The sequence below is a fragment of the Equus caballus genome, chromosome 2 (assembly GCF_041296265.1).
Source record: "Equus caballus isolate H_3958 breed thoroughbred chromosome 2, TB-T2T, whole genome shotgun sequence".
Lineage (NCBI taxonomy): Eukaryota > Metazoa > Chordata > Mammalia > Perissodactyla > Equidae > Equus > Equus caballus.
Genome location: NC_091685.1, coordinates 79,106,292 through 79,129,167, shown reverse-complemented (window position 1 = coordinate 79,129,167; position 22,876 = coordinate 79,106,292). Strand labels below are relative to the sequence as shown.

At 33.5% G+C, this 22,876-nt stretch overlaps 1 protein-coding gene across 4 annotated transcripts in view; it reads right to left on the bottom strand.

Moving 5' to 3' along the window:
* Positions 1-22,876, bottom strand: part of FSTL5 (follistatin like 5) — a 718,704-nt gene that overhangs the window by 71,906 nt on the left and 623,922 nt on the right. For all 4 annotated transcript variants that reach the window (XM_001500089.5, XM_023636361.2, XM_023636359.2 and 1 more), the window contains one exon: positions 13,471-13,620. In XM_001500089.5, coding sequence (XP_001500139.2) covers positions 13,471-13,620 — 150 coding nt within the window. The remainder of the gene's footprint in view (positions 1-13,470; positions 13,621-22,876) is intronic.

Below are 22,876 nucleotides of genomic sequence, written 5' to 3'. Positions count from 1 at the left end.
ATTATACTAATAACAAAGCAATAAGATTCCTTTGATTTTTTCCTATTTTCCCCTTTACATGTTAAACTTGACCTATGTATAATCATGATAGTCAGCCTATTTTCCATGCAGCTTAAAATGGAACAATCTTTAGGTCTTTAAAACATTAAAGATAAAATACAGTCACACATCACTTAATGAAAGGGACATGTTCCAAGAAATGCATCATTAGGTATTGTATCATTGTGCAAATGTCGTAGGGTGGGCTTACACAAACCTAGATAGTATAGTCCACTACACACCTAGGCTGTATGGAACTAATCTTATGGGGCCACCATTGGATATGTGGTCCCGTGTTAACTGAAATGTCATTATGAAGCACATGACCGTAGTTCAATACGACAACAAAAGCAGCAATACCAAAGAGCTCATTGTTATTCAATTGTTAGGATACACTTATAAAATGATCAAACATCTTTAGATAACTAAATATTAGGGAACAATTTGAATGAAAATTTCCAGTTTGTCAGCTCTCATAGGGTTCTTTTCTTTTCACCAGGCCTTACACAAGCACTATTTTACATGGCCATGTCACAATCAATAGATTATGTTAATATCCACATAAAATGGGATAAGGAAACTGAGACTCAGTCTTACCAGTAGTCATCCAGCCAGTGATCAGCAGGGCTGGAGCTTTACAGTCCGTGTTTCTCCCCAAGGTGGGAACGTCTCTGCACATGAAAGACTATCTCTTCTAGTTCATAGTTTAATTCCTGACAATGAATATGTTGCCCTCCTTTTTATGCATTATGTATAAAAACATTCTTTTGGGGTTTTTTTCCCTCTTGAAAGATAGAAAGAAACCCATGGGACCCAAATACATGCAGTATCATCTGTCTAAGCAGTACAGTCCTAATGAATCATTGAAAGGCAGTAAACACCATGCTTCTCAGCATGTATTCTGAAGGCAGCTTCAAATCTTAGCATCTTCACTTAAATTACAAAATAATAATGAAAATACCTTGGGAAGTTACTAAACTTACCTGTGGCTCAGTTTCCTCTATAATAAAATGGATATAATAACACCTACTTCAGAGGGTTGTTGTGAATATTAGGTGTGGTAATAAATATAAAGAGCTTAGGGTATGCTTGGTGAATATTAAGCACTATGAAAATGCTACTAGTGGTACTATTAGGAAAACTAGTTGAACTAAAGGAATTTTAATGACAATTAGCATCATAGTGTTTTAAGGTTAGAGATGCGATACTCTCATTTAGGCAAATGAAGAAACGAAGACTTGGAAGAGAAAGTAAATAAACACAGTCTTTGTCCTTGAAGAATTTATAAGCTACAGGGTAAAAGAAGAAATTAAAATAGCTTGATGTATGTCACAAAAGAAAAATAAAGACCAAATGCCGTGAAAGCTCAGGGGGAGGAGTACGATGCAGGGTAAGGGATAAGAGGAGAAGGTGAGCCTTAAAGTAGGAACCATTTTATAAATGGGAAGACAAAGACTATTTTTTAAAGTTAACTTAGGACAGTATCTTCCAGAAGGTGTCAGAAGGGAGCCCATGATTAATTACCTTCAAATAAATTAAGATATATGTATTTGAAAGAGGAAAATATCAATCAATTTTCAAAACAACTCCAGAATTTGAAAAATATCTCCTCAATGGGCTCCAAAATGTTTGAACATTTTGTCTTTTAGCATTTCAAAGGTTTGTTATTAAATTTAGTTTATTTTGATGTTTGGTTACAAAAGCTCACCAAAACTGAAAAGGACACGAAGATCAAAATGAAGAAAAGGACATCTGACACACTTTATATGGAAAAGGTTTAACTCTGAGGAAAAATCTGTCTAGAAGTTTTCAAGTGTGCAGATAGAACACATTTTACAGAGGAAACATATACATGGTTTTCAGCAACAAACTCATATAACAATGACAAAAATATTTCCAAACAACTATCTTTAGGATCATTTTACCATAACCTAATTTTCACTCAAAAAAACAGATATTTTCCCACTTATATCATGAACTTTTGAAAGGGATAAATTACATGTGTTGGATTTTACAAAATATCTGCTAGTATACTCCGGAAATTGCTTTAAATGATCAGTAAATTTAGACCATTAGCTTTTGTAAAAGAGAAAGGCACAATTAAAGCCTGCAAGCCTCGGTGTTATAAAATAGTTTAAATGTTTCTCCACAGTTTATGAAAAGGATTGTAAAGATTCTACTATCCGTGACTGCCATCTCTCTCCTATATCTCACATCCGCAGGAAACAAGACTGGATCTGTCTTTCAAATCCTGACCTCTGCAGCCCCTCCCTGCCACCGCCATGGACAGACCCTCCATCATCTCTAAGCTCATCACATGGTTTCTAACTTCTAACTTTATGCTCATCAACTTCCTCAACATATTTGCCAGAGTGCTTTTTAAGTAACCATTAAATAAACTATGACACTAATCTGCTCAAAACATTACAGTGTCTTCTCATTTCCCTCAAAGTAAAAGTCAGAAGTCCTTATAGTGACTACCAGGCCCTAGCTGACCTGTCAGTCCCCAATCTTCTTTCTCCGATCCCCTCACCTACTACTTTTCCCTTGGTGTCCCCAATCCAGATGCTCTTGACCTTCTTGCTATTCATCCAACATGCCAGCCACATTTCTGCCTTTTGGAGGTCTTCCCCTAGATAGGCCAACGTTTACTTCCACAACACCTTCTTTGCTGAGAACTCACTGTCTCAGTGAGGCCGGCGTGACCACACTTTTTAATACTGTAATCAGCCTCTCCTTGTGAAAGTCCCCTCAGCCTTAGCTTCCAAATCCCACCTGGCCTTGCTGTACCGTTAACTTTTCCAATAGCCCTTACCCCCTTACATATTATAGAATTTATATTTTTAGTATTCTTCTTTATCATTGTCGCTATTCAATGGATTCTAGACTCCAAAAGGGCAGGTTTTTGTGTTGGTTTAGGTCAATGATATAACCTAGGCATTTAGAAGAATACCTTGTAAATAGTAGTACTCAAGATATAATTAATTAACCTCTAAATCTACCTAATTGGGAAAAGAAAATTGCAAAATTGAACAACATGAAAAACTTATTATTAACATCATCATTATTTTATCTAACAAAAACAATTATACCCTTCACTAGATTTATTATGAATACAGTATTTTCCTAAATATTTTACAAATAAAAATTTTTATATAAATTTTTGTTGAGATACGTGCTATTTTATCTCTTTTGTACAGATAAAAGTCCACAGGAGACTAAGAGTGCTGCTGTCATCCTCTCCTTATTGTCAAACTGCCACTTTCCTCTCAAGATGCCCTCGTGTCCGCTGTGTGTTACATCATCATCCAACACACAGATAAATTCTGACCTCCAATATTGGTTCACATATTAAATATTTATAAAATGTAATGTAATTGCTTTTTTAAGATAAATGAAATATAACGACATCCTAGGATTCCCTTCGCGCACTAGTCACCTTTCACTTCCCTTGTGCTGCATACACTCCACTTTGGAGACCACTGGCGTGCATATTATGTTATTTCTGCAGCCATCAACCATTTATCAGAAAAACCTTATAAGTTAAAAGACAATGTTTAAGAATATGTGATTGAGAAAAAGCATTGCATATAAGCTCATCTTTCACCTCGAAATTAACCCACATAGAAGACTCAATGATTACTTAGTATAAATTTGCATTTGACTACCATTATTATTTTGCCAGAAAGATTGTTCAAACTTTGCCTTGAGAAGCCTATGGAAATAAAATTTATTTGTAGCAGGTGATTTGAACCTCAACCATAATATAACAAAGGGGATCAGTTCTGATTTATTGAATGATTCTGTAAGACTTTGTTTAAATAAAAGTTTCTGATTCTATAGGTTGGAAATTACTCTCCCAAATCACAAACATTACTATTTTGGGCACACAGTAGCCTTTGCTTGGCCTGGTGATATTCAGATAATTAAGCTACAATACTTCTTCCAATGATTTACTGATTTATAAAACATTTTAAGAAATATCTTTCAAATAACTCATTTTGTTATTGCAACTAATTAATAGCAGTTATCTATGTATTCAGGTCGTAGAATCCATATTTTTTAATTTCCCATGGGTACCATTTTCCGAGTGTTACTAACTTCTTATCAGATTCTTTTGTAAAAATATGTTTAAAATATACTACATAATGCAACAATAAAAGATTTTTTTTTTAAAGATTGGCACCTGAGCTAACAACTGTTGCCAATCTTCTTTTTTGTTCCTGCTTTTTTCGCCCCAAATCCCCCCACTACATAGTTGTATATTTTAGTTGTGGATCCTTCTAGTTGTGCCATGTGGGATGTCGCCTCAGCATGGCCAAATGAGCGATACCTTGTCTGCGCCAAGGATCCTAACCCTGGGCCGCCAAAGAAGAGGACACGGACTTAACCACTCAGCCATGGGGCTGGCCCCCAAAACATTTTCATTTATTGTAGTTTTATAAAGAGGTTAATAAAATACTTTTTCTTTAATACTTAAGACATTGTTTAAGGATATAACTTACTTATATTATGAGGGTTTTCTTTGCTGATCTGTAAACTTTCTCTTATAATCCCAACATACCTAGTTTTATACAAATTCATCAATATTTCTTGAGAAGTTGAAACAAATACAAAAAATTTAAATTCCTGCTACACTGGTCATGGACCAGCTGTATCAGCTTCTATAAAAATGCCTTATTTTGTAAAAATGAAATACTGATAATAGTAACAAAAATACACAGAGCTGGGGGTTTAGTCTTGACACGAAGGAACAGTGAAGCTCAGCCTGTTTATCAGTCTGACAAGGAGAGTGCCAGCTGGCTAATTAAGTGAACCTAATTTAAACTAATGATGTCGATTCTCAAGATAATGTGCTAATGGCTGGAGGAGAGGGCTGATGACACTTAAGAATACTCCCGAGGTGTTACAATAAGCCACTTCTGCATCCAAGCAGAATCTGATTTTGCTCCACAGAAGACAAAATGAGGTCAGTTGTTTACTAGCTAATCTTTTGTACAGCAAAACATCACGTGCATGCCATTCTTCTAAAAACTTTAATAGTAAGAAAAGCAATAACCATTTGACGTTTAAAGCAACACCAAGCTTGTAGATTCCATTAAAAAATTGTGACCTTTTACTTTTTAAGCTGCAGATAGACATGATATTGATGCATTCACTGAAAACAAATATACCCTAATGGTAATAATTTATCACAGGGTTTGTAAAATCTTATGTTGTCAAGAAGATATTTGTTATTTTACTAATAAAATGTAATAATGTTGTTCAAATTTTTAAAATGTTTACTCCTAAAATACACATTTAATACCAATCCATACAATCAAACACTAGCAACAGGAAAAGTCGGAAAAGTGACTTCCTTGATAAGCTCAGTAGAAAACACTAGGGATATAATTTAATTGGATTGAAAAAGAAAGCTTAAAAGAATAAATTTAAATAAGTATAGTGTTCTTTCTTTTTTTTCTTTTTTTTTTTCAAGAAGAAAGCATTTTGATTTTGGAATTCCCTGTTCCATTTCTATATCCACCCTATAGAAAATTCTGTAGTATTTTCTATCATGTTTGGGAGATAAGCAAATTTTGATTATAATTAATACTATTAGTTGACTCTGTATTATATACTCAGGTTACAAAGAAATATATGAGCAGAGTTACAGCAAACAGTCAGGAAGTATAATTTCATTTGGATACAAAAAAGACTGACTTCGAATCTGGCCTCAGTAGAAAAAGTTGTCAAATTGAGAAAGGCTGCTTTACTTTTTACAAAATTAACTTTGCACTTTGCAGTTGACTTTAAGAGTGTTCTCTGCCTGTGGATATAAATAAAGTTTTAAATCACAAATAAAGTTTTTATAAATTTAGCTTTTATGAGTAGCTAGACATATTCTTTCTTTAAATAGTTTTATAACAATTTATTTGGATTATTAACTTAAAAACAGAGGGTTCAATATCTAAGTCTATAAAATCTAACTTTTACATTTTGTTTTTAAATAGAAAAACCATTGAGATGAAGCATTTTAAGTATAAAAATACAGTCATTAAGATATTCATAATTTACCTTTAAGCACATACTTTTGAGGATTAAAATTCACATGCTCTAAGGTAAAGTTAAGATGAATATAAGGATGTGTTTTTTCACCCAGCAGGTAGTAGTCTTAAGGAAATCAATATCTAAAGAGGTTCACAGACTGAAACCATATATGGTTGCAAAAAAGAGAACTTAGACAAATTCAAAGATAAAAAATTTTATTTTTTGTGTGTGTGAGGAAGATTGGTCCTGAGCTAACATCCATTGCCAATCTTCCTCTTTTTGCTTGAGGAAGATTGTCACTGAGCTAATATCTGTGCCAATCTTCCTTTATTTTATGTGGGATGCCACCACAGCTTGACTTGGCTAGCGGTGTTAGGTCCATGGGCCTCAGATCCGGATCTGCCAACCCCAGGCCACAGAAGCAGAGCACATGAATCTAACCCCTATGCCAGTGAGCCAGCCCCCAAATTTTAATTTTTTTAAAGAGAATCTTATGTGGTATAGATCTAAAATTTTAGGTTGATATTTAGAGTCAACCATAGGCCTCAAGAAGTAGTGACCCTATCAGAACAAATATTAGACTGAACGTATCCAGCACGGAAATTTTCATTTTTATAAACTAAGAAGATCTCTAAATTTCTGTAGAACAGATTGATGCAGAAGGCCCAAAGCAAGAGAATGCTACTTCACTCTCTTTCTACCCAGTGAGGTATCCAGTTGCCCTTATAATTCAAATTTTTCTCCTTTTATTGACAGAAGGGTAATATTCAACTCCATCGTATACCTCTCCAGACCTCTATGAGCAACCCCATGACACAATACTGCCTCTACCTTTTTATTCCAAGGATGAAGTTCCCACATTTTTCCTACAACAGGGATGTATCTGCTATGTTATTTTTGGTTCCAACAATGGAAGGCATCTACAGACAGTAAGGAAATAAGGCTGTTAAATGGTCCTGTGGGACAAAATGCATCAAGAGAAGGTTAAAATTTTTCTTTGATAGTAGAAAGTCTGAGAATATACAGAGACTATACCCAGTGAAGGTTTTTGTAGTTGATAGTGCCATGGAGTCAATTCTGATTCCTAGTGACTCCGTGTACAGCAGAGCAGAACCCTGCCCACTCTTTTTACACCATCCTCTTACCTTCCAGAGCTATATTAGACAATGCTCTGCTGCTGTTCATAGGGTTTCCATGGCCAATTTTCCACAAGTGGATGGCCAGGTTTCTTCCTAGTCTGTAAGCTCTGAAGAAACCTGTTCACCATGGGTGACCCTGCTGGTATTTTAAATACCAGTGGCATAGCTTTCAGCATCACAGCAACACGAAGCCACCACAGTATGACAACCAACAGGTGGGTGGTCCAGACCAGGAAACAAACCCAGGCCATGATAGAAGCACTGAATCTTAATCACTAGACCACCAGGGCTGGTTTTGAGAGCAGGTGGAGGGAGTAAAATAGGAAGTCAATCACCAAGTCAATGAAGAGACATTTTTAAATTACTAGACCTTATCAAATTGCCTGCTAAAATGTTACTTTAAAATTTGGTAGACCTTTCACCCCTAACCCAATTTGGGGCAGAATATTTTTGTTTGAATACTCTTAAATCAGTCCATTTAATTATTCATAAAAGTATTCCTTTTTAATTCCTTCTTGGGTTATACATTATTAACTTACATTTTCCCTTTAATTTGTTCTTTCCCACTATGTTTTCAAAATTTACTACCATGACTTTTTCCTTAATATTTTCGTAGTTCCTTTTACTCTCTGCTAGATTGTGGGTATATCTTCTTTTATTCAATTCTAATAGTGTTAATCGTGACTTTTGTCGTTGTTCTTTGTCAAAATTCCCAAAGAGTTTCCTTTTAATTAGTTTTTTTGAATAAATCAATTTTTATGTTTTATACATTAATTCCACTGCATCTTTTGATCCGAACCTGCAGATCTGGGCCACTGAAATGGAGCACACCAAACTTAACCACTAGGCCATGGGCCGGCCCGCCACTGTATCTTTTTACATCTATCTTTATACTTTCCTTTTTTTGTTTATATTATTCTGATTTTCTTCACCTAAATTCTAAAATTCTCCGTTTAAATGTTTTATTTTCAGTCTATTATTTATTTTTTTAATTAAGGTAGCAAAATTCCCTCAAAATACAGCCTTACTTGGATTCAACATTTTTAATTATGATTATCAATATTATTTGATATTGATCTTTTTAAATTTACTTTGGTGCTGTTGATAGCTTAAGATTGTGTCAGAGAATCAGTATGAAATAATTTTGTTAGTGTTACTTAAGACTCAAGTTATAACCTAGCATGTGGTCATTTTCACTAAATGTTTTATTTAGTGAATGCTATGGTCTGAATATTTGTGTCCCACCAGGATTCAAATGATGAAAGCCTAACCCCTAAATGGTGATTAGGTCATAAGGATGGAGCCCTCATGAATGGGATTAGTCCTTTAACAAAAAAGACACCAGAGAGATGCCTAGCCCCTTCTACACAGTGAGATGGCACCAACTATGAAAAGGAAGAGGACCTTCGCCATAAGATCACCATACCGGTACCTTGATCTTGGACTTCCAGACTCAGAACTCTGAGAAACAGATTTCTGTTGTTTATGAGCTACGCAGTCTGTTGTATTTAGTTATAGCAGCCCAAATGGACTAAGATAGTGAAATGTTTAGTGATAATGTATAGTTAAGCATTGCTGGATGCAAAGGTCCATACACATATCTGTTAGTTCAAACATAATAATAATGTTGTTCAATTCACATATAATATTAATTTTGTCTGTTGATTTATCAGTTATAGAACTATCAAATACTTCTCACTTGGACCACACGTCAATCTCTTCTAGTAGTTTGGCAATAATCACTTTCTAGAATTGTCAGCAACCATATGTTTTTATTCTCACGTTTTCTTAGTAAACTTTTTTTATCATTATCAAATAACTTGCTTTAGTTTAGTGTTTTGTGCCTGAAGTCCCTTTTAAAGTCTGATGTTATAGCTACACCAGCTTTTTGTATTGTTGTCCGTATATGCCTGCATTATCTATTACTGTCCTGAAATTTCAAATTTTATTTTTTCTTATTTTTTGGGTGTATCTCATAATCTGCATGTGGCTAGATTTTCATTATTCAGTCCAACAATTCTCTTTTCATCTTTCAGTTAGATACACTAGTCCATTCTCAGTTATTGCAATTATGAACATATTTGACTTTATTCTATCACTTTGTTTAATTTTTTTATTTGTCCCGGTTTTTCCACTCTTATTGTTTTGTCTCTCTTCTTATTTCTCCACTATATTTATCTGTAAGTTGTTCATTGATTTTATTTTTTCATAGACAAACAATATTTCAAAACATAGATTCTTGAAATATTAATTAATATACTTAACATATGCACAGATAATCATTATTATTTCCAGCCCCAAATAACACAAGAAATTTAAAAATATTTCAAATCAAATCATCCCTTTTCCTGCTCACATATTGTTGTACAATATTTAAACACTTTTACTGTTATTTTTGTCCTATGTTTTTACTCTTCTAAAAATTACAATCTTAAACTCAGAGAATATCCTTATTATTATCAATAGTTAACATTTTAATAGATCATATGCTTACCAATTTACTTGCTTACTTTCACATCAAATTTACTGCTCAGTTACTTTTCCTTATTCCTGAAGCAAACAGTTTTCAGTTTCAGTTCTGTTTTGATTTCTGTTGGTGATCAAGTGTATGTTTTTGTGTGTCTGACACAATAAATAAATTATGCTCTGGTTTTAGAATTATTTTTTCACTGACCATATAACATTAGAATATATTTTATTTCCAATTATTCCTTTAATAATATTATTTCACCTTATTTGGTGGCCATTATCACTTTTGAGAAAATTGCTACTGTTCTCATAGTAATTTATCTGCCATTTTAAGATCTACCTTTTGCCTTCACATTTGGTTGTGTCACGCTAATATATTTAGGTAATAACTTTTTTTTCCCATTTGAGTTTCACTGCCTTTTCTAAATCTGAGAGTTTACTATATTTTATTTTATAAATTGTAAAATAAGGAATAATATATACTGTATATATTTTATATATTCTATATAATATATATTATATATTATTCTAATATTTTATTATATTTTATACATTTTAATATAATATATTAAATTAATATATTTTGTATATTTTTAATATATATTAATATTTTAATATATTGTTATAATATATAGTATATATTATATATATTCTATATAATATATAGAATATATAGTAAATATATTATTATATATAATATAGTATATATACTATTCTAATATCTAGTATATACTATACTAATATATATTCTAATATATACTATATATTCTAGATACTATATATTCTAATATATAATGCATACTATATATTATTCTTTATTATATTATTGGAAATTATCACTCATTTGACCTAAATATTAACTTTCTCCTTTTCCTTCTATTATCTCCTTCTGGAATCTCCTTCTAGAATTTATCTTTTCTACTGTGAATGAATAAAAAATGTCTGACATTTAAATACAATCATTTCTCATTATTAGCAGTAGCTGCTCTATAAAGTCACCACAAACACTGAATTTCTGAATACTGAAGCATTATTCCTACGGGAAATATATAGTTAGGTTCCCATGAGCCTCTGGTCACAAGATTTTCATGAACTCATCAACACATAACCTTGTTTCATGTATGTTTCTGTTCAAAGACAGTTTAAAACATATTTTTCATTGACAACATTGAACTCATAGCCAAACAGCACTACAGTTCATGCCTGAATGGAGCTTCTTCTTATGCTCATCACAGCCTCTTGCATAAGCATTTCAACACTATGTTTGGGGACCATTTTAAACAGCAAAATTGCCAAGAAAAGCACAGAAATGCAAAAAAGATGGCACTAAATAGACCATGAAAAGAACTCTTGTTTAGATCATGAAAGCTGAAACAAGAAGGCAGGGCCCCTCCATTGTTCAGTCTTAGCTGGGAACATGCATGTTGGGTGATAGATTTTTCTTCTCCCTGAGCCTGTCCCTGAATCATCGCAAAAGGCCCACGAGTATTGATTTGTGGTTCTAAATAAATTTGAGAGTAGAGGACTTTTCAAATACAGAATCAACAATGAGAATCAACCATAATCGATTTCTCTGAAGCACAAAAAGTAAGAATAACACTAACAACAGCTACAAGCAAACAAAATGATCTCACAATTATAACATAGACTCCAAGTAGCCAGATCACACATAGCGAATACTGTATATTTCCATTTATGTAATATTCAAAATCAGGCAATATCTATTCATGGGGCTATAAATCTACAGAATGACTACCTTTGGCTAGGTAATGATTAGAAGGAGGAATAAAACACAATTATTATTATTTTAATAACAAGATCATAAGGAGAACCCATTCAGACTGAGGCCCAATTTTCTGACCTAAAAAAGTGTGAGACTTAGATTCTCATCTGAAAAATTCCACAATCATGATTATATCATAATATGATGTTTAATATTTTAACATTGCATAATGTCTTTTACATCCTCCTGGTATTTCATGCTAATTATAGGCATTTTGAAAAATAATATAATTTATGTGATTTTTACCATTCTATGAACATTTCATTATCAATATTTTCTGTTAATTTTAAACTGTACATCATTGTCTAAAGATGGAAGTTATATGAATAATAAGTGATATTAGCTTTTCTCACCTTTGAACATCTAGTAGGTAATACATATGCAGTCAGTATCGTATACTAGTTTGAAAATTGAATTTAAAGACTAGCTTGATTATTCCTGAAACATACTTCGAATTTTAACCTACTGGCTAAAGAGTCATGATAATACCAGACTGAATGCCTATAATTTGTTGGCCTATGTTGCAGCTGAAATCAAAATAAAATCAACCTGGTCAAAAATCCAGCAGTCTCAAAGCCAGAAGAATAAGAAGTGAAATATACAGAAAAACCTACTCTCATATTAGATATTGGACCATTAGATTGGATATACAGGAGAACTGTGTAACCTTGGAGGCATTAGAGTTTACTAATAAAACATTTATTCATGCTTTTACTCATGATTGTACAGTTCATTCTCATATTAGAAATTGGAACATCAGACTATTTATCCACTGTAAATTTGTAACCCTAGAGATACTAGAGCTTTCTAATAGAAAGACTTTTCATTATTTTATTTGTGATACCAAACACATCTCATAATAGGCAATCAATAAATGTATACAGGATGAATGGATGGATGGATAAATGGATGGATGGATAGACGGATTATTGGATGAATTCATGTAAAGCTGTTAAGGACCCTTAGAACAAGAAGTCCTAACTTTGAACATCTTAGCACTTTTTGTGGTTCTATTCAGGAATCAATATCAGAGGGACTAACAGCTACTTCAATATTCAATTTCAAGCCAATATTGATGCCAAAAAAAACCTCTGTAAATATAAGGAATGGTTAGATTCCAGTGTCTCTCGGAAATTTTTATTGTAAACCAGGATATAGCACTTCTATATGCCAAGCTCTGCTATAAATGCTTTATATACATTAATTAATCTAATCCTTAATATAACTTTTTGAGATATGTACAGTTATTACTCCTATTTAACAGATTATTCATATCTCATAAAGCTATTGTAAGTTTGTTTCCTCTGAGCTGAGAAGCAATAGATCATAATAGTCAAGGACCCAGATCCTGGAACCAGACTGCCTAGATGCAAATCCTACACTGCTGCTTGGTTATTGCGCAACTGAATTCAAGAAGATTGTCCACGTTGGGCAGTCTTGAAAAGAGCAGGGAATGAAACATTTGGTGGCTCAAACCAGAATGGCTTTTCATAACCATGACCGTGGCAATGTTTGTTAGAGATCTTTTTCTGTCATTGACCTATATGCATGCTAGTTGTCTACCACTATTGTGAAACCTACTGAGTTACTATTACCTAGTAAAGCCTACTATTGTCTCAGCCTTTGTTAAGATTCAAATGTGAAGGACATAATACTGTTTCTGGAATGATAACTAAGAATACCTTAATTAGCTTCTGACTGGGGCTCTCCTTGTCCTAGACAGAATAAGCAACTCTGAGGACGATTTTTGTGGAATTAGTCATGTTAGTATTATGATGTGTTCATGGAATCCAATTTCTAAAAACAAGAGATATTTGAATTTCTTCTTTAATTCATTATGCTCAAGGAGCAGAAGAAGAGAGTTTGCAGAAAATGCATATATTTTCAGTTATCCAAGTAGTGAAACAAGTTATCAATGACATTCAAATGGCAGTGCACAAGTTACCTGGTAAAGACTGTTATATTAAATGTTTTTTTAAAATAACTTTCAAAAGTAGGAATCATTCATACCTGAACCACTTTCTGGGACTGCACATCAACAATAAGGACTCTGTCCAAAGTTGGCTGCGCAGCATATATGAACTTGTCTTTGACGTTAACAGCTGAGGCCCACACACACCTCTGAACTTCATCTCCTTCAGCTTTGGGACAGACTTCATCCTATAATTTAGAAAGTAGAAAATAAAATGAATACCTTAAATTATAACATCATGCTTATGGGTAAAATTAATGTTTGATGCTTAATTACTTTCAGCATCAAAAGTTAAATATATACGTATATACAAAAAGAGAGAGTTACATCAAATAAAATGCATATCGTGCATATTTAAGCTTAGTAAGTGTGTATGGAAATCAATGTGAATGATCACCTTTTAAAATAAACTTCCAGTCCTTAATTACTTATTTCTAGTATGATATAGTCCTTTCACTTATTGCCACGTGTTCATAACTCAGTAACTTCAGAAATATATTATAAATCCAATGTTTCCTCCCAAATCTCCCAATCTCAGGCTTCTTTACCAGATATTAAATGTAACAGTAAAGTATATTGAGAGCTTCTCAAAACATCAGTGGTTGCCCACATCATACACCCATGGTCTTTTCAAAAGCTACCGAATTCACTGCAAATGATAGGAGTCTTCTAATTTGTGGAGAATCAGAAGCTTAGAAAACTTATAATAAGGTAGTTATTTGTAATAGTTATTTTATTTTTCAAATTGGTATCAAGATCAAATTGTACAAAATCCTTTAATGTGTGCGAGCCTTTTTATTCTGCTCCTTTACCCTAGAACTGCCTTCTGGTGGAATATTGTACAGTTTGTGCTAGATGGCCATAAATGAGGCGAAAAACACCTTCTATGTCCTCCTTTCCTGCATTTTGTCAGTAAATGAATGTTGAAGGGATACATAAGCCTTTGTGCTTAGTGCCGGCAGACACATCACAAGTAGGAGAAATGTCATTTAGTTCATTATTTGTGTTTCAGGTTTTTCTTTTATTCACTGGTCTATGGTTTTATAATTCTCTCAATTTTCTTATAGTTGGAAAAACCACTAAGAAGAAAGATGTTTTGAACTGTACATAAAATATGGGTGTAATGATAAATACTTATTATATAATGATAATGATATAACAATAAGCACTGATTCCCGTGGTTCACTTGTTTCATGATTTAGGTCTGATCTTGATTATTGATGTCTAATTTATCAAGGTGTATACTCCAGTTAGTAGCTCTTAAGCTAAATTAGAATATTCTTTTCTCTAATTCAAATGAAAACATTTTTTTCAGCAGAGATTCCATTCAGCACCTGTATTTAAAAATCATGAAACAAAATCAACAAAGCTTTTATTATCAACACCACTAAGCATCTATTTTATCTTAGATAATATTGACAGCAGATAAACCACATATAGCATTTGGTCATTAAAATGAATACCACAATGGAACACTTCTCAGGCAGCACAACCATAACAGGTGGTTTTCTTGTTTGCATAAAATTTGGAAAATAAGGTAAAAACCAGAGGTCTTCGGAATGAGCAGCTCAGTCTGCGGTCTGCTGGTTTTGTTTTCCAAACTTCCAATATGATTCAGGAAGGACCTGGAGTGTCTACTAATTTGTTTCTCCAAATAGTTTTATTAGGATTACAATGGTTTATAATATTGTGTAATTTGGGGTTTACATTATTGTTTATCAATTCCTGAGTAGCCTTCACCGTGTTCACCCCCAGGAGTCTAATTTTTATCCATCACCATACGTATGTGCCCCTTTATCCCTTTTGCCCACCCTCCCAATCCCCTTCCCCTCTGGTAACCAATAATCTGTTCTTTTTATCCACTTATGTGTTATCTTCCACATATGAGTGAAATCATGCAGTATTGGTATGATGTTAAGAGTGTCTACTAATTTTTAAGATCGAGTCCAGAAGTTGCCAGGTTTAACCAGGAACGTTTAACAGTAGTGTTCTCCTCTGAACAGCACAGGTTCTTCCAGGCTTCCAGGACATAAGCGAAAAAAAACGAAATCTAAACATCCAGTGTATGCTTCTGGTAGTTCTAGAGGTATGAAATCAACTCATAGAATGTACATAATCATTCTAAGATGGCCAGCAGTGGGGTCATCCTGAGTAATGTCCACAGCATCCTTAAGCAGGCAACACACACTTGAGGGCAGAAATCTGTCTTCTGCACACACCCAGAACAGAGTTCAGGATTGTACTTTCATTCATCAATTCGCTGAAACATTGTTTTCTATGTCAAATGTTTTTCTTCAGAAGTATACTGAATATCTCTGACAAGAATATATTTTGTGAGAATCAAACACCCTATAAAATATGTACTTGAGGGGTATGAAGAGGTTGGAAATAGTGGGACCTAAGGTTGATGAAAGGCTCTGAATATAGGGAAATTGGTTACAAATTCTTCGCTGTTGTGTAAAAGCTATCAACAAACCCTGCCAAGATAAGAGAAAGTGTGAGTGACCTGCCACAGAACTGTCAGCCAAGCAACTGCTGAGCCGGGAGAATTTCCACCCCTTTGTTTGCTACAAAACTATTCAACAGTAAAATAAACAGCTCTGCTGGGAATTATTTCCCGTTTGTATGCTGTCCCCATAAGATGTCCCTGAGCAGACTCACAATCATTTTTACAAAGCCATTAAAAGTTTCTGACAATCACCCTGAATTTTCTTTGCTTCACTTTATGCTATTATTTCTGATTATAGTCTATTAGGTCCCATTTTAGAATAGCAGTCTTATTTTATCCAGGTTACATAGATTAATATTCATTTCTGTAGATAGGAATTGGAGAGGAATGTTATTCACATGCATTAGGCATTTAATGGGATAAAAGAGAAGGTAAAAAATACCAGACATGCAAAATAAGATTAAGATAATACATACTGATGAGGAAAATTGTCGGGAATCATATCAAAGAGTATCATTAAGTCATTTTTTATAGAAATGTATACTAGTATTTAGAGTAAAATAAATTAATAAGATATAAATAATGAGGACGTCTCAATAAAAAAGACAGCCCTAGTTCATAATTAGATGATACGTATTTCCTATTTACTTATATATTTCCTGTGTATGTGTTATCCTCCTCCAAAATTTTAAAGGAATACAAGATATATTACTGGTGATGATGGAAGTTTTGATTTAGCAATTAAAATAGTGTTGAGGATACCTGATTTTCTAAACATAAGTAAGTCAAATAGATGGATATATACACTCATCTTCTAAGGAAGTTGGTCATTTTTATCTATTGTACTGATTAGTTATTAAAAATACTTTGCCCCCGGCCAGCCCCATGATGTAGTGGTTAGGTTCAGTGTGCTCCACTTTCGGGGCCTGGGTTCGTGGGTTCGGATCCTGGCCACAGACAGACACCACTTGTCAGTCATGCTGTGGCAGCAACACAGATATAAAATAGAGGAAGATTGACACCGATGTTAGCTCATGGTGAATCTTCCTCTGGAAAAAAAAATACTTTGCCCTCAAATATTCAAATTTCCATCTCTCCTTCCTCTTCTTCTTCATAATCCCCCCTTTAGCACATCTTCAGTCATTCATGATGAGGATGTTGTTTGTCGCAAGCACCTCCATTTTCCTTGCACCCAAATCAATAAGTTTCTGTCATTATTCCCTCCTCTCATCCTTCTCTCTAATCATAGATTTGTCCACTATCTTCTGCCTTCAGAAAGACCTGCTCTACATTTAATTTACAACTTTAATTATGTCTCCAAGTATTCAAACATACACATTACCTTGTAATTTAAGAAGCAAACAATAAAACAACATTAATTGACTACATCTACTTTTCCTCCCAATCATCCACCTAATTCTCTTTCAGACTTTGAACATGCTGTCTAGAACTTTACTTCCATTTCCTGACCTTTCACTCAAAATTGTTGATACTTCAAACTGGCTTTCATGATCCTATTTTTTCCAAGAGACATGTCTTGGAAAGTCATCAGCCACCTCAGAATTTCCAATCATTTGTCTTCAGTTCTAGTTGGGAAAAAATTTTTAAGCACTTACTATGTGAAAGATATTGTGCAAAGCTATGTTTGGAAATAAACACATGAATATGAGAGAATGCTTGCTCTCAAGTTGCTTATAATTTCTGCTGTATTTGACTGTTTCAGACACTTGATTCTTTGGGAAATGTTCTTTCATTCTTGCAAGGCAAGGATTCGCAAACAACGACCCCAAGCCAAATTCATCCCACTGACTATTTTGACATGTGGCCCAGGAACTAAGAACGTTTTTTGCATTTTCTTAATGGTTGAAAAAACGTCAAAAGAAGAATACCATTTCATGACATGTAAACATTATATGGATCCAAATTTACATATGTAAAGCTTTATTGAAAATAGCCATTCATTTAAATGTTGTCTATGATTGTTTTAATGCTATAATGGCAGACAAAGACCATATGGAGTGCAAACCCAAAGATATTTACTATCTGGACTTTTCCAAATAAAATGTTGCTGATCCCTGCTCTAGGATATATCCCTATCTTAGTTATAATTTTAATCCTATTGGTTAAATTCTGTCTATAGTGGCTTCTTTATCTTCTGTTCCCTAATCTTGACTTCAGGAAAGCTAAGCCTCAGACTTTGGTTTTCTGCTCTATTTATTTTATCTTAAATTCCTCTGAGAGCACATTCATTCTTCTTGTCTTATTATTATCACGGTTAGAGGACACTCAGAGATTAATCTCTGGCTTTGTCATTCACCAGGCATTCCTCTTTTCAGAAAAACTGTTGAATGAGAAATTTCAAATAGAAACATAGGGGTCAGTCTGGTGGCATAGTGGTTAAGTTCGCACACTCGGCTTCGGTGGCCTGGGGTTTGCGAGCCCAGATCCCAGGCATAGACCTACAGACCACTCATCAAGCCTAATTGTGGCGGCCTCCTACATCCAAAATAGAGGAAGATTGGCACAGGTGTTAGCTCAGGGCCAATCTTCCTTATCAAAAAAATAAAATGAAATTAAAAAAGACGTAATAGAGAAAAATAAGTATACTATATTAAAGGAAGTATTAAAGGTGATTTGAAAATCAATTAGAAAATAAATTTTAAAACAGTTAAATACAAGTGCATATACATGAACACATATAGGTAGATAGGATAGGTAGATACTAGATGGATACAGACACGGATGATATAGATAGACAGATGTTATCTAACTAGGGATAGATAAGAAGGTTTGGTTCTGTTAGGGAAGTTTAAAAAACTAAGTAGTTCTGTAAAATAACAGAAGAATTATTGGGTAGTAAAATAACAAAGAGTAAAATTGACATTAATAATCCTGCATAATCCTATATATAGAACTGAAATATTATTGATATGTAAAATAGTCTATCTTTTAAAAAAAGTCTAAAGTAAAACAATAATCTAAAATACATCAGGCCTAGGAGCATAAGAAACAAAAGCACTGAAAAGGTAGGCTAATTAAACACTAATAGGTTACGGTTCTCTAAGATATATAGAAAAGTAAATATCTGATCTGCATAATTTGGATTACAAGTGCATTATGTAATGTACATAGCTGTGAATGAAAACAAACTGGCATTAGTACTAGAAAGAAGGCAGAAATGAGTGTGTAACAGATAAGGTGACCTCAGATGAATACACTCTCAATTTGGGCACTGAATTAGGCAGCATGGTGGAGTCACTCTGGGGTGGTTTATATGCACTCCTAGATAGGTGCTGAACTGCTGGAAATGTATATTGAGTCAAAGGAGGAAAGAGAGGGTTTGATGTTTTGATAAATATGTAAATGTAAGCATTTAAGGTTGAAAATTTATAGACATTTTATACACTTGTTTCTCTCACTGATCTAGTTAATAAATTGGTTTTAGTAGTTCTGCATTGTTGAACTTTTCTGCTTTTCTACCAATCAGGTTTTTAAGACTGGCAGGAGAGTTCCCCCACCCCGGCAGTAATTAAGAATTGGCAGGAATCAAAGAGGGCTTTTGCAAAAAGAAACAAAAAAGAAATTTAAAAGTATCTCACTCAAAATGTGCAACTATAATCTTCATTGTTCTCCAACAAAGGGCCTGTCCTCCAGCTAGAATGTTCTCATCAAAATTTCATAAAAAAACAATTATTTTCCACAGCTACTGAAGAGCACACTACACATTTTATAAATCAAAATATTTTCAATCTTTTGGCAGCCATATTTCCAACACCTACATGAGTCACCCCTAATTACCATGGGTCTTACTGATTTTCTTCTTGTTTGTTTTCTTCTTGTTTTATATTTTGTGCCACATAGTTTGCCATTTAATCACATACTATCATTCTCAATTAAAATGTTAGCCTTTGCTATTCCTATATTTCTACATTTTTCAAAAATAATGGTGAAGGGTACAATATTTTCTCAGTAAATACATGTTTAAATACCATTTATCATAGCAAAAAAATTCAAGAAGTGTATATTTCTCAATCTTGATGTTAAACACTATGTCATATCACCCAGAATCATTGGGAAACTGAATTTTAGAGCAGCATTATTGAAAATATGGTTTGTGGACAGCTGTCAGTTGGCATATCATTTGTTACCAAGCTGAGAATAGTATAGAAATTGAAAATAACCATTTAGAATCTTTTTTAGAAATTTGACATTGCCATAATAGCCATGTATATGATCAGTGGATCTATCTCTCTGAACAGGATTTAGACCAGTTTGGGTGTTGTCAAACTTACCTGGAGGGTTTCATGGGGTGGAAACTACCTACTGGTTCCAATAATAGACTGAGCAAGAACCAAAGTGATTCTTTCCACAAATAGTTTAAGAAGTACTGATTTCTAACTTTATTTTCTTTTCTAGCACTCTCTCTCTCTCTCTCTTTAAATAGTTTTTTAATTCAAAACTGTCACAATCTGCGTCTATTGAGATAAATAAAAAGTGAATAATGGAACCCTTGAAAAAAAGTGTTGACTTCATCAAATGTAATAGAATGCAAATAATTGTTCTCAATGAGGATTTGTTCAGTTTATCACGAATCAAGGCAAATGAAACAAAGATTCTCTTGTACTGGATTAGAATGTTTAGGCTAGGATTCCCAGGATACTTTTTACAGCCATGTGAAAATATATATAGTCAAGGTTGAACTATTTGTGAATACACTAGATATAATGTATCCTTTTAATCTTGCTTTGTAATTTTTTTTTAAAAAAAGACCTTACAATAATGTATTAAATGATTTAATATCAATGGCTATCTCCCTTATTGGACTATTTTCCTAAAAATGGCAATGAGGTTAAGGTATTTTCATCAATTTATAATTGAGATCACGGCATATAACCCAAGCAGTACAACTGCTTTTTCCTATAATTAGACATATTCTATTTATCTGATTCTATTTGCCATTTCATTTATTAGAATGTCATACACAGTCTAGCTCATATTACTCAGAGCATAGGTAGGCATGGCAATTTAGGGACTAATTTGCCTTAACTTGGTCTGTCTTAGAAAACTGTTATATAGCAGGATTTTGATTCTAGGATATCAAACATACAAAGATCATATTACAGAAATTTCATCCTTTCTTTTAACATACGAAGAATGTATTTATGTCTTTCAGTGTTACAATAAAAGTGGAGCTGGTGACATTACACTGTCATAAACTGAGGACCGGTTTCTCTTTAAAGACACATATTAGCGAGGTTAAGATAACACGTTTTGAGGTTAACCAGACTTAAATGTAATGCCCAGCTTTACTCTCATATTTGCTGTGTGAATATTCCTTTTAGCCTTATTTACCTCACTGGTATGATAATATTACCTATCATCTAAGATTGCTATATGAGTTAAATGAAATTACATATGAAAGTGTCAAGTGATCGATATATATTACCTGTTATTTTCATATAGGAAATTTTCTATGGGCCACATTTCATGAAAACTATAACAGTCTATACATACATTTTTTTTTTCAAATTTCCAAAGTGTTTTGGAGAGAAGATCACTACAGATATTTAAGAATTTCAGAAAGTTACTTTAAGTATGGAATGATTATTGCATATGCAGTCAGTACAATTATTTTTTTTTCCCTTTATCACTTGGCAATTCTGTGACATTGAGCCAATCACTTGCCTTTTCTCAGTTCCTCATTTGGAAGCTAAGGGGATTAAATTAGGATTTTGTCAATTGTTTTCATAAAAAAAATTTCAAAGCCATCTGAATTACTTCCACTCTCCTTAAATGAAGAATGTTTTACCAGTTTATAAAAATACTGTATTAGGTAAGAATACCTAATCAAAAAACAAATCTGCAGTGTTAAATTTGTTAAATTTTAAATGCCTACAGAACACAAGAGAAAAAAATCTAGACATTTTGTAAATGCAGGACTGGATGGCTTGTGTCTTGGCTCTCCTGGTTCTTGTAATTGAGCTGGAATCCTGGCTAGGGGTTGGTCCAGGTGCCTGTGGGCACTGAGAATCCCAGAGGAAGGGACTTTTGTCTGTTGGGAAAGGCATACATTTGAATAATGGGGAGACCAAATTAAATACCAAGACCAAAGGTTTCAAGTTTGGTCAAAGAACTAGTAAACAGAGCTTGGCAAAAATTTGAATTGAAAGCTAACATTAATCACTAAAGGACTTAGACAATTATGGTGGATATCAGGAAATGTAAATTATATAGACCCACAAGGCTCACGGTGGATCAATTTGATTAAATGTTAGTACGGATAGTTGGAATTAAATACTTAGTTGTATTTAATTGTTCCTCAAAGTAGTGACGATTTGATTTGTATAGGACCAATGACACTCCTTCCTAACTTTGTTTTACGAAGTACAGCTGTAAGTTGGTTAGCTGGGGTGAGGGAGGACAAGATTAAAAACAAATTTCTTACCAGATAACACGTGAAGTTAACTGACTACCAAAGTTCAAATAAAATAAAGCCGGGCTGTAGCTTTGCAACTTTCTTTAAAATGATGAAAAATTAATTATAATCATGACAATACTGTGAACACCAATGAATGTCATGGGAAGATGGGGCTTACTTCTTTTAAAAATGTTGTATACTCTAGGTTCTTTAAGTAGCAGTAGAGAATACTTGCTCAAATGGTCCTTTCTGACTATTGACTAATAGACACTTATGATAAAAAAGATCAATAAAACATTTGTTTAAATGCCCAAAGTGTATATATCCTCCTGTACAGTTTTCCTGACAGCTGGATATCTAGCCTGATTCTTAAACTTTGGAAAGAGGGAGACTTCTTTTGCATAAGATATTCCTTTCAATTTTGGCTATTGATCTTAAATCTGCTTCTTTACAGCTTCTAATCATTCCATGTGCTTCTTTCTTTTGAAGCAATATATTCCATTCCAAATTTTACACGAAAGTCCTTCAAACCTTTTAAAACATGGTCCCCAAAATTGAACTTCAAATTTTTTTACCT